Source organism: Balaenoptera borealis (genome assembly GCF_965194805.1).
Source record: "Balaenoptera borealis genome assembly, chromosome: 10".
NCBI classification, from domain to species: domain Eukaryota; kingdom Metazoa; phylum Chordata; class Mammalia; order Artiodactyla; family Balaenopteridae; genus Balaenoptera; species Balaenoptera borealis.
In genome coordinates this window covers 108700148-108717827 of record NC_138874.1, presented here as the reverse complement: position 1 = coordinate 108717827, position 17680 = coordinate 108700148, and the positions used below count along the sequence as shown (strand labels likewise).

The following is a 17680-nucleotide window of genomic DNA, read 5'->3' as shown; positions in this document are numbered from 1 at the left end:
CCCACAGACCAAGAAAATAACAGCACTGAGTTTTGAACACAGAATAACCCGTATTCTATCCGATGACTCCTGGTCAGTAAGCTGGTCTTTCACTTTGGATCTGTCACAAAACAAAGCAAACCCTAACCCTAACCCTAACCCATGTTGAGAGTTTGCTAATATATACTCATTTTTCATTACTTCACATATTTTGTCAAACTACTCACCACTGCTCCTTGTTTTACACAATATCCAGCTTTGATAACTGCACTATCTGAAGACGGTTTAGGAGTAAAGTAAGGAAGATGGCTTTGTGACCGCTTCAAATTATTTCTGTCAATACTTTCACCACCTTCATTTACTTCTTCTTTCTAAAATGAAGCAAAATAAAGATATTCTTTTTTTGCTTGTTTACCTTCAAAGCATACTTGTAGTTCACGGTGTCATTCTAGTAGAAAAATCTTAAAATCTATCTTAGTTCAGTTAGAAACACGGATCTTGGAGTAAAGAGTTTTCTAATTAATTTGAGATACTTAATCATAACTTTCAATACCACTGATTAAACCACAGATTTCTATTTCTCTTTTTCTGCAAAAGTCCTGCCACCAGTGTTTTTTGGTTTTTGTTTTGCTGGGGGGGGGGTGTTGGATGGGGGGGTATAACTTTTAATTTTGAAATAATTATAAAGATTCACAGGAAGTTGTAAAAAACAATGTACAGGAGGTCCTATGTACCCTTCAACCGGTTTCCCCCAACAGGGAAACTGTATAACTATAGCACATTATCAAAACTGACACTGAAACGTTTTGCAGACCTTATTCATATCTCACCCGTTTTACATGCATTCATTTGTCTCTGTATATATCATTCTATGCAATTTTATTGCCAGATCTGTGTAACCACCACCAGTGCCAATGTACAGAGTGTTCACGATAGGCTCCCCTGGGCTACCCCTTTAGAGCTTCTATCCCCAGTTCCTTGGCAGCCGCTAATTTGTTCTCCATCTTTATTATTTTGACATTTAGAGAGTTTAATATAAATGGAATCATACAGTACGTGAGCTTTTGAGATGGTCTTTTTTCACTCTGCATTCACTCTGGAGATTCATCCAGGTTGGTCCTTGTACCAACCGTTTGACCCTTCTCATTGAGAGTAGTATTCATGGTTTGGACGTACCACCGGCTAATTCACCCACTTAAATGGCACTTGGGTTGTTACCACATTTGGGCTATTAGGAATAAAGCTGCTGTGAACATTCACACTGTTTCTGTGTGAACATTCATGCTGTTTCCGTGTGAACATAAGTCTTCATTTCTTTAGGATAAATGTCTAGGAGTGCAAATCCTAGGTTAATATACTGATTGCAAGTTTCCTTTTATAAAAAACTGCTAAATTCTTTTCAGAGTGGCTGTACAATTTTACATTCCCACCAGTTATGTATGAGTGATTCAGTTTCTCCTCATCTTTGTCAGCATTTGTGTTATCATTAATTTTTAGTTGAGTCATTCTGATAGGTACATGGTGGTATCTCATTGTGGTCTTAATTTGCATTTCCTTACTGGCTAATGATGGTGAACATCCTTCCTAGCACTTATTTGCCACCTGTGTACCTTTTATCTTTTGATGAAATCTCTGTTCATGAATTTTGCCCATTTTCTAATTGGACTGTTCGGTATTTTTACTATTGAGTTTTGATAGTTCTTTATACATTCTAGATACAAGTGCTTTGTTGTATATGCGGTTTTGCAAATATTTTCTCCCAGCATGGTGCTTTTCTTTTAATCCTCAACAGACAAAACATTTTTAATTTTGATAAGGTTCAATTTATCAATTTTTTCCTTTTATATAGATTGTGCTTTTGATGTCAAGTCTAAAAACTCTTCACCTAGTTCTAGATCCTCAAGATTTTCTCCTTTGCTATTTTCTGAAAGTTTTGCAGTTTTAATTTTTTTTTTTAACAGTTAAGTGCAGTGCTTTTAAAAAACTAACTATACTCAGGTTTTCATGTTCCCCAAAGCATTAGCTTCCTGTTTATTTATAACGTACAACACAGGTGATAATCTATTCTACAAATCAACCAAAGGTGTATTTTCAAGAACTCCTAAATCTCGAGAGAAAAACTAAGTACTCAAGTCATATCTTAGGGAATTTTCAATCTGTTCTACATTTAGACAGGTCAACAGCACTAATTATGTACTTAACTTTGTAATCCTAGCACTTAATCTGCTAAACCAATAGTTACTGAATAAATTAATCATGCAAATGAGATGTCATTTTGTTAATGTTACCTGAATGCTTTTATAATGAGTAAATACTACTTTAAATAAACTATATTGTAAAATGATAAAGCAATATAATTCTTTGGGATCTTTTTAATATTGCACCTGCCATACACTCTTAGAACCTACTGAATAATCGATACCAAAAGTAAAACACAAATCTTAATTCTATACAAAATTAAGACAGCCACAGATACAAACAACTACAATATCTTAATACAACTAAAAACAAATTGTCTTAGCTCTTCTATCAACACAAGACATAATACAGGTGAAAGCAGCTTAGTCTAGCTCTGTCTTAACCAGAAGTCTTACAGGTTAAAATCATCACTTTTTTACAAAAGTAAATACACGCACACACAAGTTCCTAGTTTATTTTTTATCCAACTTTGGTGAAAAATGTAACCTCCCATTAGGGCAGGGAATTTTTGCTCATTAATACATATATCCTCCGCCTAGCATAAAGAAAGCACTCAATAATTAATTAACTAATAAGTCTTCTAAGTACAAAAAGGCACACAGGTAATGAAAATGCCTAACATTGGCAATATCAATTAATTGCCTTAAAATTCTTAGTTTCTCAACTGCTAGTAATTTAATTTGCATTACAAACTCATTCACTTAATAGCAACCCAAGAAATTTAAGTGCATACAAGTTTTAATTTCATCAAAAACTTTAAAATAAATTTATATTTTCCATAATACCCAAGAGTAAGAATTAACTCAGCATACCGGTACTTTGGGGATAGAACTGACTCAAAATTCCAGTCGTCTGTTTAGTTCATCTAGGCCAGGTTGTAGAAAAACAGGTTTAAAAAATTACACGTATTTACAAACACTTTGACTTGGCAATTTTCTCTCCAGGAGTTTATCCTTTAAAAAATATTATCTATGGCTCTAAAGTTTATGCTACAAGCATGTTCATCAAAGCATTTACGAGATAATGGAAAATATCTCGTTGCCCCCACCTGCCCCACCCTTCCTGGCACAGAGCTCCTAAAACCCTTGCAATTTCCTAAGTGACAAGAGCACTAGAAGCATCTTTTGTTCTAATATTTGGTCTTCGACCCTGCTTCCTGACAAAGAGTTCATAAATCCCTTGGAACTTCCTGGGTGACAGCATGTCTTTTGTTCTAATAAGGTGACTCTTGGTGGACTCCTGAATGGGGGATGGTCACCAAATAGACCAAGTCATGATTAAAGGCTTGGAATTTTCAGCCCCACTCCCTACTCTCTAGAGAGGGGAGAGGGGCTGGAAACAGAGTGGATGAACAATCATGCCTACGTGATGACGCCTCCATAAAAATCCCTACAATATGGAATTCAGAAAGCTTCTGTGTTAGTGAATTCATGGAGGTACTGGGAGAGTGGTGCACCCAAAGAAGGCATGGAAGCTCCACACCCCTTCCCACATACCTTGCCCTACACACCTCTTCTATCTGGATGTTCATCTGTATCCTTTATCATATCCTTTTACAATAAACAGGTATACAGTAATTAAACTGTTTTCCTAAGTTCTGTGAGCTGCTTTAGCAAACTAATTGAACCCAATAAGGGGGCCACAGGAACCTCGAATTTATAGCCCATCAGTCAGAAGCACAGGTAACAACGTGGACTTATGACTGACACCTGAAGGGGGTGGAGGGGCAGTCTTGGGGGACTGAGCCCTTCACCTGTGGGATCCAGATAGGCAGTGTCAGAATTGAGTTAAACTGTCGGACACCCAGCTGGTGTCACAGCATTGCTTGTGTAGGGGAAAAAACCCACTCATCTCGTGTCAGAAGTGTTGTGAGTGTAGCAGTGTGAGAGTACAGGAGAAACACAGGAGGAAGAGTGGGTTTTTCCTACTTATGTTAGGGGAGCCACTGACCAAAACCGCCCACCTTGGCCAGGCACGATAGTAACCACTTGCATGAGTTATCTTACAACAGGAGGTCCTGGTATGGAACATAGAACTAACAAGCTACCACCAACCAGAAGAATTCGGGAAATGTCAAAAGGAGAGAGGAGACGCCAGTCCGTATACCCTACCAACCTCCCAGAATCCTTCTCACTGGAATTCATCTTGGCTGAGCGATGCGCGCGCCACCAGGAAGAACCCTGAGTCAGAGTGATTGGCCAGAGACAACCCCGAAACTAACCCCATCACCATAAAACCCGAGACTGTGAGCCACATGGCAGAGCAGTTCTCCTGGGTTCCCTTACCCTGCCGCTCTCCGCCTGGGCGCCCCCTCCCAATAAAGTTTCTTGCTTTGTCAGCACGTGTGTCTCCTCAGACAATTCATTTCTGGGTGTTAGACAAGAGCCTACTCTTGGGGCCTGGAAGGGGTCCCCCTTCCTACAACACTTACATTGTTTGTAAAAGAAAAAAGGAAAGACAAAGGAAAAAGAACTCTGTCCAACAACAGAGGGTTTGTAATTTATAATAAATTCATGGCAAAACTACTACACAGTCATGAAAAATGACATGAAATAATTTTTGATGACTTGGAAAATGTTTGAGATGTAAGTGAAAAAAGCTGTTTACAAAGTATCCCCATTTCTAGGGGCAAAAGTACACAGAAGAAAGGCTCAGAAGAAAACATGAAAAGTGTTGAATGTTGTTTATCTATGCTTTCCAGATATTTTACAATAAAAACATACTTCTGAAATAAGAAATAAATATAAAATTTTTGTATTAATTATTGCATTAATTCAGTAAAGATGTACTCTTTGACTTTTGATAGCAATACAAAAATCAATATGCAGTAGTTAAACTATCACACGATAGAAGAATTAATTTATTACCTGAGTTGGGGTAATGATGGGCACACCACCAACAATGTCAGTTCTGTAAGACACTTGCTTCTTCCCACATTCACCTTGGCGACTTGGGTTATCAGAATGAGGTTGTGAGTCTGACTGCTTTGGTACCTAAGATAATAAGTCAATGAATCATTCTGCAACAAGCATTATATATGAGACCCTTTTTATCACAGAATTTCCAACTGATCATCAATTTATATATAATTGGCATATATAAAAATTATTTTTAGTATATGTATATACCCCTTTAAGTTCTCATACTAATTTTTCTTTTACAGTAATACTTTATGACACAGCCATCATTTACTGAGTGCTTACTTGGGCAGGTACTATTTCATATATTTTCCCATTTAACCCTCCTGTCAACCCTATGCATAGGGGGAGCATCGCCACCGTAGCAGTAAGAAAACAGGCTCAGGGGCATTAGGGAACATAATTTTTTTTTTATCAATTAATTTGGTTGCTCTGGGTCTTGGTTGCAGCAGGTGGGCTCCTTAGTTGCGGCTTGCCAGCTCTTTAGTTGCAGCACGTGGGCTCCTTAGTTGTGGCATGCGAACTCTTATTTGCGGCATGCACGTGGGATCTAATTCCCTGACCAGGGATTGAACCCAGGCCCCCTGCATTGGGAGTACAGAGTGTCATCCACTGTGTCACCAGGGAAGTTCCAGGAACATTAAGTTTAGATCCTGGCTGTTCCACGTTCTAGCTAAGTTTGTGTAACTCTCTTCTACACTTAACCACTATACTACATCCCTAGTTTATCAGAGCACTTGACATTGCATTACATCTCTGTGCTGTTACCTTTCCCTTTCCTCCGTTCCTGCCCAAGATTTTGCAACATCCCGAGGACAGGGGATCCTGTCCCTTTAGATGCTTCCCCTAATGACTCTCTCCCCAGGCCTTAGGCCAACCCTCCTCCCTCTCTCCATATTTAAACTACAATGCCAGTCGTGGGCAGAAACAAAAGAAAGGGGGCTTCCCTCGTGGCACAGGGTTAAGAATCCGCCTGCCAACGCAGGGGACATGGGTTTGAGCCCTTGTCCGGGAAGATCCCACGTGCCGCAGAGCGACTAAGCCCGTGCGCCACAACTACTGAGCCTGTACGCCTAGAGCCCGTGCTCTGCAACAAGAGAAGCCACCGCAATGAGAAGCACACGCACCACAACTAAGAGTAGCCCCCACTCACTGCAACTAGAGAAAGCCCATGTGCAGCAATGAAGACACAATGCAACCAAAAACAAATAAATAAAAATTAAAAAAAAATTTTTAAGTTTAAAAAAAAAAGTAACAAAAGAAAGAAGGAAACAAGAAAGGCAGAGAAGAGAAATGAATTCTGGAGGGGAAAGCCTGAATTCTTCTAAGAGTTTTTTTCTAAGAGGTTGCTCATTTTGGAGTGCTTTTTAAAGGCAATATGATAATGGACAGAGTTTTACTTGACGAGATTTGCAAAAATACTTAAGAATGAAAGGGCTATAAAGTTCACTGCACCCAGAAACAATTTGCTAAGGAAGTCCCAGTGTTTTCTAATGAACAGTATCATGTATTTCAATTACTTTGACAATGTGGCCAAGTTATCCTTAAGAACAGAAAATAGCATTAAAAGAATTTGAAACCAGAGACAGAATTATCTATTCAACTTATGTATTAACTGAAATGTGCTGTTAAAAGGTGACCCATATAAAAAGTGGCTATTCCCTCTCAAGAAGTTGAGGATTTAATCATACACGAGAATATCCTAAAAAATACCTTTAATATCACCCTAAAAATATACTAAAATTTACATTGGTTTTTCCATTTTTCTTCTAGAAATGACAGTATATTAAAAATCCTTGCCTATGCTGTTAAACCTACTGCTTCTGATTTGTCCTTATAATAAAATAAAATGCTAAGTATAGCGTAATTCCAATGTTACAGTTCAACAATTAACTTAGAATTGCATTTTATAATAAAAATTATCTAAATTGTAAACATTTTATTCCCTAAGAACAAGAAAAATATATGCAAAATACCCATGAATATAGTAACTCCTTTAAAAATTCTGAATGAAAAGTTAGTCTCAATACAGTCATTAAAATAAACATATTTTCAGGACCAAAAAAACCAGTCAGGCAACTGTTTAATGAGAATCAGAAAAGTGACCTCCCTAGACAGATGGCAAATGTCAAAGACATTGAACATGCTTGGTTTCATTGCCTATTGCCTTTTTTCCCTCTCCCTTGCTTCCCTATCCTTTATTGTTCTGATTGTTGTTTTGTGAGAGATTTGAATGTATTTTTGGCAAGCATTTGCACATGATCCTAACAGTAGGAAATTCTAATAGCAGAAAAAGAAAAGGTAAAGATGACTAGAGAATAGATGAACAAAATGGAGAATAATGGCAGGGCTTAAAGACTGAAACCTAAAACATTCAAGAACAAACTCTTGGGTGTTAGGATCTTTCTGAGGGCTCTACCCACGACCTGCAGGCTGAAAACCACAAGTATAAGGCCTTATACTTTGGGCCACATACTTTTGTTAAGACTAAAGTCCTGTATTCAGCTTATTCTGTCTACTCCCAGTTGTCAATTAAAAAAAAAGTGTAGAATTTTGGCCGTAATTTAAAAACATTAATTTTTAGATTAAAATCTAATATTGAGGGCTTCCCTAGTGGCACAGTGATTAAGAATCCACCTGCCAATGCAGGGGTCACGGGTTCGAGCCCTGGTCCAGGAAGATCCCACATGCCCCGGAGTAGTTAAGCCCCTGTGCCACAGCTACTGAGCCTGCGCTCTAGAGCCATGAGCTACAACTACTGAGCCCGCGAGCCACAACTACTGAAGCCTGCGTGCCTAGAGCCCGTGCTCTGCAACAAGAGAAGCCACAGCAATGAGAAGCCCGTGCACCGCAACGAAGAGTAGCCCCCGCTCGCCGCAACTAGAGAAAGCCCGCACGCAGCAACGAAGACCCAACGCGGCCAAAAATAAATAAATAAAATAAATAAATTTATTAAAAAAAAAAAAAAGATTTGATTTTCCAAACTCTAGTCATCAATACTTCCTTCAGGGTTCGTTCCTCTACTATTGCTCTCTCTTTTTTTTAAATAGGGGGAAAATTTTTTAATGGTAGCCACCAACACACACTCAACAAAGACTTCATTCATGAAAGTAAGGAAAGCCATAAACTATGGTGTTGGATGATGGTCCATTAAGATGACAAGGTACTATAATTAGTAAGTAGATAAATAATCACCATTCCCTTACCCACTGCCCTCTAATGACCTCTATTCTGAAACCACATACCTCCAAAATCTAATTTTGGATTTCCAAAACTTTTGAGTTTATATATTACATTGTACTCAGCAGACTACTAAATTACTTAGGTTCACCAAAATGTCATTTGGAGTGACTCCACAGAAAGGTAAACTGCACATATATTAAAATGTAGACTTGAAATATTCAAAGAAATCTACATGTAAATCACCAGCAATTTCCATAGTAAAGTATGACAAATTAAAGATTCTGCACTTAAATGTGTAAAATGCATATGCAATTAAAACTGGTAAGATTTTTTGAAGAATAAAGTTAAAAATGTATCTTATTAAAGCATGGGAACTTCTTTCATTGCTATTCCATGAGTTACTGTGTAGCTATATAAAACTGATTTTTAGTAAGTGCTATCAATTCTATACTCACTTTAATATAATCACTTTGTTGACTGGCTATGGATTTCTATATATTAAATTTATATTTTCTAAATGTGAATTATAAAAACACAAGTATCAACAGATTTATCTTAAAAACTATAAAAATTTCAACATGTAACAGCTGCAAGACCACAAAAGCTATTTAAATGTCCACATACTTTGAAACATTACCCAATTCCTAATCAGTTTCCCTTGCATTTGAATAAGCTTAAAGTGTCACTTGTGTAAGATGGTTTCATACCATTAATAAATTAGATACAGCAATTCAAGAACCTCCCAAATGGTAAAAAGCCTGAGACCATTCACTACTTTTTCTCTTAAAGCTCTAAGAAACCAGTGCTGCTTATCATTGCAAATGTAAAAAAACAGATTAATTCAGTAAAGCTACTACATATTGTCGTTCTAAAGAAATTTTCCAAATAGGGAATATTTATTTATTAAGAGTCAAAAACAATCAGTTAGAACCTTTTAAGAAAATGTACTTCTGAATCAGTTTAAAAAATTGCTTTCCTGAAACGGCATGAACCTAAAATAACTGCTGCCCCACGTACAGATCAGACGCAGCGCGCGGCCGTTTTCTGTCATGTGGTAACAAGCTGTTCTGGTGCAAGATAAAAAATCGACTTAACTCTGAGAACAGCTTTAATTATATTAACTCTTTATTGTGCTGTGTTATAAATACGGAATCATTTATTTAAATGGAAACGAACATATGCTGACTGTCAGGGAATATGTTTTTAAAGAGTAAGTCGTTTAGGGTCAGTAAATAACCTCATTTTAGTAAAAATACACTTCAATTTACACAAATCTCACACCGGACCTCCTTGCCCACACTTCCCATGCGGGCCTGCTGTGTGTGTTTTCTCCACTAGTGTGTAAAGAGGAGAAAGCGAAGGAGAGGCTTCATCAGGGAACAGTTCCTGCCTACTTGCTCATCAGCAGCAGTAGTAAACTCTCCCCAAAGTTTGTTTTCTGCTTTAGGGTCAAAGAGTAAGGAAGGAGGCTCTTTTTTTCAGGAAGCAGTGAGGTGCTGCACTTCAGGGTTAGGTTCCAGAGTCAAGCAGATGGGGTGGCTCCTGGCTCCACAACTTACCAGCCATTTAACCCATAAAAGTTACTCAATCCTAAGTCTCACTTTTCCAGATACTTTATGTAGAACCTTCAGTGCAAGGCCTGGCACACTATAAATAATCAAAACATATTACTTTCATCAGAAAACCAAGAAGAGAAGCCCAGGTTGGAAGCAGGAAGCTACAGCACAGGAGAAAAGTGCCCGGGAACTGGAGGGAAAAAAGCGATGCCTGAGACAAACCCCTCAAGGACCACGCAGGCAGGACCCTCTGCTTGCCACAGCTCTCCAGATCAGTCCCTATCCCCATATGTCATTTCTAAGCCCTTCGCCTGCCTTGTCCCGCTCCTATTTTCAACTCCTACCTACCTAACGCCAGTCCCAGTCACGGCTTAGAGGAGAGACGGAATGCCACTCCTATTCCCTGGGTAGGTGGCAGAAGTCTCTTAATCTTCCCTGGGGGCAAAAACATATCCTCAAGGTAAAACTCTACGTGCATTTTCCCCTAGAAACACTACTGTAAAGAGTGGTTAAAATCTACAGTAAGGGACTTCCCTGGTGGTCCAGTGGTAAAGAATCTGCCTTCCAATGCAGGGGACACAGGTTCGATCCCTGGTCGGGGAACTAAGGTCCCACATGACGCGGGTTAACTAAGCCCAAGCGCCACAACTACTGAACTTGCGTGCCTCAACCACAGAGCCTGCATGCCGCAAACTACAGAGTCCACGTGCTCTGGAACCCTCACACCACAACTAGAGAGAAAAAACCCTCACGCCACAACTAGATAGAAGCCTGTGCGCTGCAAGGAAAGATCCTGCATGCCTAAGCGAAGATCCGGTGCGCTGCAACTAAGACCCGACGCAGCCAAAAATAAATTTTTTTTTAAAGTTAAAAAAAATAATAATAGAAGTATCATAAATAATTTTTTTTTTAAGTCTACAGTAATATAGACCCTTATTAGGTACACAATGGTTAAAAAGGCATCTATGGGCTGATTTTAAGGGCCAATAGTTACCATGTACAAGAAAATGCATTCACATTATAACCTGCCTTTTAAACAAACTTTGAGTAACTCTGGGACAATCTGCTGGTAAGCTGAAGACACTCAGTAGGTATCTTTACAAACTGTAAAGATCACATCCACACATTAAAGTTTTTTCACACAAAAAGTACAAATACTTACTGTAATTTTTATAGCTTTGTTCAACACATTTACCCATTCTACTAGGTCCTGCTGATCATTGGCTTGTAGGAAATATTTCCTCATCCCTGCATTCATAACTGTTGAGAGACAAAACAAACTACAACACATGAAATTTTGCACTTGTTACCTCTAAATTTATGTCTGCAGCAGCTGAAAAACCTTGCTAGCTTCAGTATTGTGACTCTCTTGAATTTGACAAAATGTTAGACCATATATGATACTGCTTTTATCACTCAATAACATAGGTAGAACTCTCATTTTTAATGGCCATGTTTTTCAGTAACTGTAAAAATACCACAATATATTTAGCCAATCCTCTATCGATGGACATTTAGGCTATTTCTGATTTTTGAAACTATATAAAATATCCCAATGAAACATATACATATACTTCTCCACACTTGGGATAGCATTAGCATAGGATAAATTTCTTAACGTAGGCTTATTGGGTCAAAGAAAATTTAACATTTTTATAGATGTTAGTAAATTGTCTTCTCCAAAGGCTGAATCCATTTACATCCCTACCAGTAGTGTATCCAAAGGCCTATCTTGTCTAACAGTCCTCACCAGTACCTCTTGTTTTCAGCCCCAAGGCTCTGTGACATGACTTCCTAGACTTCCTTGCCAGCACGGGCCATGTTCTGCCGATGGGAGCTCCTGGCGGGAGACCGGAAGGTGGGAGGGAGGTGGCGGAGGGGACGCCCATGCAGCGTCCCGCCCTTGCTGGTCTCCCTCCAGCAGCAGCCAACACACAACAGTCACTGCTGCAGGCTCTTCTGCTGCTCGCTCCCTCCATCAGCCTTGCAGTCCCCTCACAAAGTCCTAGGAGCTGCTAAGACCACCTCCTCCCTTTCCTCTCTCCAGCCCTGGGGATGGCAGCTGCTTCATGCAGGTTCTAATTTGTGGGTTACTTCAGCATTCCCTTTGTGCTCCTTCAGCCTTTCAACATCTGGTTATCCAATTCCCTGTAACAAATGCCCTGGGTTTGAAATGCCAAGTGTGGTGTGTTTTCCTGACTCTCTGTCAACCTAACTGGTGAAAACTTATACCTTGTTTAAATATGAATTTCTCTGATTATTGAGACAAATTAGTTTTATATGTTTATTGGCCACCTGCATCTGTTTTGTGAGCTGTTTATTTTCTTTACCCGAGTTTCTTTACCCGAATTTCTCCGAGTTGTTTCTTTACCCGAATTACCCGAATTTACCCGAATTTCTCCTGAGTTGTTCATTTATTTTTTACTGATTTATAAGAACTTTTGTATTAATCCTTTCTGTTTTATCTCAAGTACTTTTCCCAGTCTATCATTTGTCTTTTCACTTAGTTCATGGTATCTCTGATCAATCAGAACCAGTCTATCAATCTTTTTCTTTTCCTTCTCCTTTAATGATTCTAGCTTTCACATCATATTAAGAAAGTCTCTCCAACTCAAGATTATAAAAATAAACAGCTTTATTTTTCCAGCACTTATGCATTTTCTTTATGTTTATAACCTTAATACATTTGAAACTTTTTATGCAATTTAATTTACATATACTCCTTTAGTGACTACCGACTTCTATAAAGCAAAGCACACTTGCATACAGTTGTTGACAAACTACTAGTCAATGTTCAAATTAAAGCTTATTAATTATACATCACACGATTTATTTTTAAAAACAAACATTATTCTAGGAGCTAAGGCATCTGAATAGCTACGGTGTTGCAATTTTTTTTTGGAAATATACAAATAACTTCCAAAAGTCTCCATCAAAATTTTAAATGGTATACTAACACTCAGTTGAATGTGACTAAGGGAAGGGGGTAATGAAAACCCTCAAGGGAAAAAAGCTTATTTCTCAAATACACAAGATTATGAAATTGAGACTGAGACCAAGACACTAAACAAGAGCTTCCTTGTATTGATATGAGAGTCTTATCTTGTGAAGTGCTATAAATCAATTAGTTTGGACCTAAAGAAATTTAACACACTATAAATCTGTTCTTTTATCACTTACTAGAGACTGGAGAAATTATAAATGTCATAAATATAAATTAAGATAAATTAGTAACTCACTAGGCTATTATATATGTCAATATATAGCTTCTGTTTTTAATTTCTAACAATCAGTAAAGCATCCTTTCAAAATCTTTTTCCAGCTCAGGCTGAAGCTGAGCTCTCCTCTTAACAGCTATTTTCCCCCTCAATGTTGTTTTGGGCAGCTACCTAGAACATCTCAAGACTTTAAAAATCTAAGCTCTTGGTAATACACTACACCTGCTATAAAGTGCTTAATACACATATTTTTGAATAAATGACCTTTATATAAGGATCTCTCTGAAGGGAAAGAAGAGAGGCAAATATGCCTCTAAAAAGACTCTCAGCACACTTTGCAGTCTGAATAAAACATCATGTGCTTTAAGCATTATTTCATGGGAGGAAGAGGCACAGCGATACGATAGGGGGGAAAATCAGAGCCTGGAGTTGGCAGACCTGACTAGCTCATGCACTTACTAGCAATACCATCTTGTAAAATGAATTTAATCTCTGACTCTTGTTCTCCTCATCTATGAAGTGGAATGCCACCCATCCCTTCCTTGGCGGGGTGGAGGTGATCTGTGTAAAGAAACTAGCACAGTGCCTGGGATAGAACAGATATTCTTGTTCACCATCTTCATCACCTTCATCATCATCATCATCACCATCATCATCACTTGGAGGTTTCCAAGTAAAGAAGTATTGTGGAAAATGTAAAGCAAATTACTAAAAACTGATATTAGCAATGCTGGGAGAACAGTGGACAGGGAAAGGAAGGAAAAAACTTTTAATAATAATAATAATAATAAACTGTATGAAACCTGTAAGTTTCCATGCTTTTAAAGCAAGGGTTTCATTGTGTATAATGAATGCATAGCAGAGGCTTGTGTGCTTACTATCTTTTCACTTAAGTACTCCCTTATTTCATTTCAAGTCTTTACCATCAAAGTGAATGTACCAAATGGATAAAACCTGAAGCATAAACATTAGCTTGACTCCAAACAAAAATCATTTCACAACCTAGGATCAACTGGTTACGGTTCAAATATGGTTATGGAGCAAATGGTTAAGAGACGTTTTATTATATTTCTTTGCCAATTTTCTCCCGTTTTCTCTATCTCTACTCTTTCTCTATCCTTTCCTTCTCTATTAGTCAGACGTTGGCTTTCTTAATGGAAACTCTAATTTAATTTTCTTATTTCTCTCCTACTATCTACCTTTGTTTTATTTTTAGCTTTCTTTGACTTTTTCTTCGGAGTTTTGCATTGTCTCATGTTCTTGTTCCTATTTGACAGTTCTTCCTTCTCAAATGTCATGCAATCCTGGGCTGGCCAAGCCCAGGACTGCATTTTGGTACCATATTTAAAAACAAGGTAACAAAGACCAGACTGGAAGCTCTCTTGAACGTATGCAGGGCTTCTGACTGGTGGGCCTGGCTGTGCAGCAAGCCCCTCTGGCAGAGAAGCCCAGCTGTCAGTGCCTGTGGCTCTCTTCTCTGGGCTGTTCAGATTCCTGCCCCACCTCCACCTGGCTGCCCGGTGCTCTGGGCCTGGACACAGGAAAGAGTTGCATTCAGTGTGCAGACTTTTTCATTTAATCCTCCCATTTTCCATTTCATGCCTCATCCCCCCCTTCTCTGAGACTACTGTCCCCACGCACACAGCCTCACCGATTCTATTTCTGGAGATACTACACATGCCGTTCCTTGCTGGGATGGGGGAAGGGTGGCTGCCTGCCGGAGCCAGACGCAGGCAGGGACCAGAGGTTGCTTCTACATGGACACTCAAACAAAGTCCCTGTGTTGGGTCCCTCCTCCCTGCTGCTTCCCCAGACCAGAGCCAACACCTAGTCTATCCAGAGCTGGCGTGGGGGCAGGACATGGAAATAGCTACCTTCCACTGGTCTCTTCTACTCTGTTAAGTCATTTACTCCTCCTCCATCCACTTTCCATCTTTATACACTGTGGATTATAGAAATCTGCTAGTTTCAGCAAAGATGATTTGGATGTTTCTTGTTCTCACTGTTTGGGGGCAATCTGAGAGGAAACAGGGAAGGAAAGTCTTTATGTTGCCATTTTGAATGGAAGCTGTAGTTCCATTTTAGAAGCCAGTGCCTCTCTCTGAAGGCAAATATTTTATGAATCTTTACTCCCTCTAATAGTAAAGGACCAATAAACTGTTGGCAGACCAATAAATAACTAATGTTAATCTCTGGTTTCAACTAAAATCACTCATTCTAAATACCCCAATAACTGAATATCAAATCTTTTACTGTATATTGCTAGCCCTTCAAACTGTATGTTTGAGATTTTACATTAAAGACTTGTCAAGAGTACACACATGACACACTCTAAAATATAAAGTTCTCTCTCGCTTGACTTGCCCCCAGTAGCCTTCCATTCAACAAGGTTCTGAGGCACTTTCCTATTTAGCACCCAAAAATTAAAAATTTGTAATAAATACATGACTTTTTATTAGTTTCTTAGTGGTGATAAAAGCATTATAGAGGATTCTCTGAACAGATATACTACATCCTGCTCACATCACATTTTTCTTACTGGATATATATGATTGCCATCAGATGCTACCCCTAACATACTGCCTACAGAAGAAACCTGCCCTTTTCAAGCAAAAGAAAACAAAGAAATTTAACATCAATTCTACCCCAGGAAGTATCTTTTTTACTTTAATGTAAAATAGTCCCTATTGATGTCAGCTGGAAACTCTTAATTTTCATCCCTTTCATCACTAATGTCCACTAACATACTCTCTAACAGCATATCGATTCTCCCAGCTTCAAGTACACCCACTATTTTAACAGATTCTAAAGTTCTCCATTCTTGATCTTCAAGTTCCATCCAGTCCTCAATTACTGTCACCAGAATACTTCCATTTGGACGTTTCCCCACCATTCAAACACCTTACCGAACATTTCACCCTATCTAACCTGCTCTCCTGGATCCCTCATTTCTTTCCTTGAAGCAAACCTACCTGACACCTCTCTCTTCCCTTCAACTCCCACATATCCAGTGACCGAGTCCTTGTGCTTTTCCTTTTGATGTTCTTCATCCCTCCTCTTTCCCCCTAATGCAGGCTCTATGTTAGGAACAGCAGTTCAAAAGCCACTTAACTAATGTACTTGCATCAAGCTCTCCTATCTATACAAAAAAAAAAAAAACTTCCTTCACCTTATATCTACTTTCTAGATGCTCTCTAATTTCTCTTCTCTCGTTTTCCAGAAAATAAAACAAAAAAAATCGCTTGTCAACACATTACACCCCAACTCCTGTCTTTTTACTTTTCAGTCTCTCACCATTCTCTCCAGCTTTACTGAGTGTTCAGTTCTCTGCACACACCTTGTTCTTCTCCCCTGCACGCCTCTGTCCAGTGGTCCTCCCATCTTTTCTCCCCAGTGATAAAGGATGATCAGGTTAGTCTCATCCAGTGTGGCTCCCTTCACTCCCAATATCCCCAAAAAGGATCTGAAGCTCTTCCTTGAATAGACCATACATCGCTTTATCTACCGCCTGTGATAAATGCAATGATAACTCCCTGGTACTGTATCTGTCTGTGAGACAGCCAGCCTGTGAGATTCTTAAGGGCAGCAATTGCTTCTTATTACCTCATAGCCCCATGGCAAGCACAGTGCATATACCAGACATTCATTAAATGTTCACTGAGCACTTAATCAAATACCCTCAACTACCCCTACCCCCAAACTGTAAGCTCCTCATTACTCATAAGCTGCAAACTAAATCCTTTCTATTATTTAAGTATTGAATATCAAATAATATCAGGTAGAGCGTTTAAAATTAATCTCGCTGGATGTGATCACTATAAATGTCTAGATAATGATTACACATGGGCTGAGTGGGAGAAGGTTGTGACTGGGATGGGACACAGGAAAGGGGCTTCAGGGGTTGGGGAGCAGTTTTATTTCTTCACCAGATGAGTTTCAAGGGAATTTGCCTTAGAATAATTCATTACCCTATAGGATTGTGTTGTGTGGTTTTCTGTGACTGTTTTTTCTTACAATATGATGAAATTATATTAGTCTAACTTAAAATAACTAACGTATAAAATATGGCTACTCACCAAAACAGAACTCAGCCTTTGGCCTTAGCTTAGTTGCATCGCTAACCTAACAAGAAAGAGAGATGAATCACTCACTTCTTCATGTGCTACTATAACCAACCTTAAACACTATGTGAATTCCACATGTATGATTTCCCAGTAATCATACACATTTAGCACACAGATCTAAAATTAAACTTTAAGGCAACTGAAAAAGAACTGTAAATTAAATTTAGAATATGGGTCCCAACTTTAAGATGTTTAAAACAAATGATACTTCCATGCTCTCTTTGAACAAAATTGTTTTTTCTTCAAAGGTAGTGCAAAGAAATTGAAAATAAACCATTAAGTTTTATGTCACACATACACATATTTTTGGTTTAATGTAATTTTCAAAATACCCTCAATGAATACTCCACAGAAACTATGAATTCTTCCCAAATTGCATATTTCTAAATTAGCTGTGAACTGCATGAGGAAATGGCAGTGGGTAAGGGGGAGATTGTATATTTAATAAAGTCCAAAAATCCAGAAGGCATTAACCTGCAATGAGGAAATCCAAATGGCACTGG

The 17680-nt window shown here is 38.6% G+C and overlaps 1 protein-coding gene across 12 annotated transcripts in view; it reads right to left on the bottom strand.

The window, feature by feature from the left end:
- The window catches only part of PLEKHA1 (pleckstrin homology domain containing A1), a 57752-nt gene that overhangs the window by 12469 nt on the left and 27603 nt on the right, over positions 1–17680 (bottom strand). For 6 of the 12 annotated variants that reach the window (XM_082407001.1, XM_082406998.1, XM_082407002.1 and 3 more), the window contains exons 4-7: positions 17130–17175; positions 10998–11095; positions 5046–5171; positions 207–350 (exon numbers count right to left, since the gene is read on the bottom strand). In XM_082407001.1, coding sequence (XP_082263127.1) covers positions 207–350; positions 5046–5171; positions 10998–11095; positions 17130–17175 — 414 coding nt within the window. The remainder of the gene's footprint in view (positions 1–206; positions 351–5045; positions 5172–10997; positions 11096–17129; positions 17176–17680) is intronic. The other 6 variants (XM_082407005.1, XM_082407007.1, XM_082407006.1 and 3 more) reach the window with 3 other exon arrangements.